Raw genomic sequence first — 1650 nt, forward strand, 5'->3', positions numbered from 1 at the left:
TAAAGGCGTGCGCCACCACGCCCGGCGTCAGTGCTCTTAACCACTGAGCCATCTCTCCATCCCTGCAAGTTCTTAACATACATGTTAAAAATTGTTTTTTTAATCATTTTAATTACTTACTCTTTGAGATTTTCTTTTTACTTTGTATGTATGAGTGTTTTATTTACACATATGTCTGTGTACCACATAATGTACTCGTATGTACGTAGTGACCGAAGAGACTGGAAGAAGGTAGTGGATCCTCTGGAACTGGAGTTATAGCAAGTTGTGATCCACCTTGTGGTTGCTGGGACTGAAGCCGGGGTCCACTGGAAGAGCAGCCAAGTGTCCTTGCCCTGAGACACCTCTCCAGCTGTCTTTACTCGTATTTTCATAATGATCAGGTCTTTAGTGATATGTGTCCTTTTGCTCTGAGTGGAGATCAGTAGCACCTCTTCTCATGTTTCCCACTGGCTCTGTCATGGGCTCAGAATTTGGGGAAGCACCTTTTCAAGGCCCTCTTTATTGTATCTTAAAAATTACTCATATCTATTTTTTCCAATATTTCTGTTTGCTTTTTAAAAGTTTCTTGAAATAGGTGCTTAATTCATGATTTTTTGTGGTTTTTATTATTTGCCTTTATTTGGACTGCAAACATAAAATTAATTATGCATATGTCTTGTAATGATCTGTACTCATTATTGTTCCAAAATGTTTTCCCCAGTTTTCCTTCATCCTTGTGTTTGTGTGTGTGTGTCCACGTGTGCACATGTATGTGTTAAGAAAGAGTCTCACTCTGAAACCTTGGTTGGCCTGGAATTCACTTTATAAACCAGGCTGGCCTCAAGCTCATAAAGAACTCATCTCCCCTGCCTCCCCAGTGCTGGGATTAAAGGCATATGCCACCATGCCTAGTTCTTTTTTTTTTTCCTATGATATTCAAATTTAAAGTTTGTTTGAGAAAAGATACTGTTTGTCTGAAGACTTTAAAAACCAATTTCAAGGGATAATGAAATATCATCCCAGCACGTGGAAAACAGTGAATTTGAGACCAGCCCGGGATACACGGCAAGAGCATGTTTCAAAAAACAAAGGAAAAATGTATTGTATTTTGAGATATTTGTTATTTGTCAAACAATATATTGTTAGCCTTTTAAAAATTGAAGATTAAAACATCCCATTTGTCTTTTTTTTTTCCATTTGTCTTTTCTTACACCTTTATTGGGATATGATTCACAGAAGATACAGTCTATCCATTTATACAATTCCATGCTCTTACATGGCTGTGCAAATGTTGCATTTCCAGTTGTAGAACATTTCATTTCCACAATAAGAAACCTTATACCCTGTAGCAGTCAGTTCTATTGCCTTTAAACTAGAAAGTATGGGAGTTAGTTTTGGCTTGGCTCTTTTTTCTTCTCAAGCAGGGAGGTGGTCTTAGATTATTCCTACTGCTTTATTTCTTATTGTTTCTGTTTGTTTTATATGCTACCATTACTGGATCTCCATTATTGGAGTTTCTGTTCACCAGCTACCGTCAGAAGTGATTTTTGTGAAAATACAGCTATCTACCTCTATAAGAGAAACTGTGCACATAAGACCCTGTGTCTTCCCCAGGGAAAATGGCTTTATTTTCAGAAAATAGAGTTTGTTCTTTTTTTTTTTTTTTTT

The 1650-nt window shown here is 37.1% G+C and overlaps 1 protein-coding gene across 3 annotated transcripts in view; it reads left to right on the plus strand.

The window, feature by feature from the left end:
- Positions 1–1650, plus strand: part of Hykk (hydroxylysine kinase) — a 24420-nt gene that overhangs the window by 21269 nt on the left and 1501 nt on the right. Inside the window, exon 5 of one of the 3 annotated variants that reach the window (XM_029543612.1) lies at positions 210–266. The exons of the other annotated variants lie outside the window; for them this stretch is intronic. Within the exon in view, the coding sequence (XP_029399472.1) occupies positions 210–235 (26 nt within the window). The 3' untranslated portion in view covers positions 236–266. Of the gene's footprint in view, positions 1–209; positions 267–1650 lie in introns of those variants that run through there. 3 annotated transcript variants of the gene reach the window in all.

The sequence above is a fragment of the Mus pahari genome, chromosome 10 (assembly GCF_900095145.1).
Source record: "Mus pahari chromosome 10, PAHARI_EIJ_v1.1, whole genome shotgun sequence".
Classification (NCBI taxonomy): domain Eukaryota; kingdom Metazoa; phylum Chordata; class Mammalia; order Rodentia; family Muridae; genus Mus; species Mus pahari.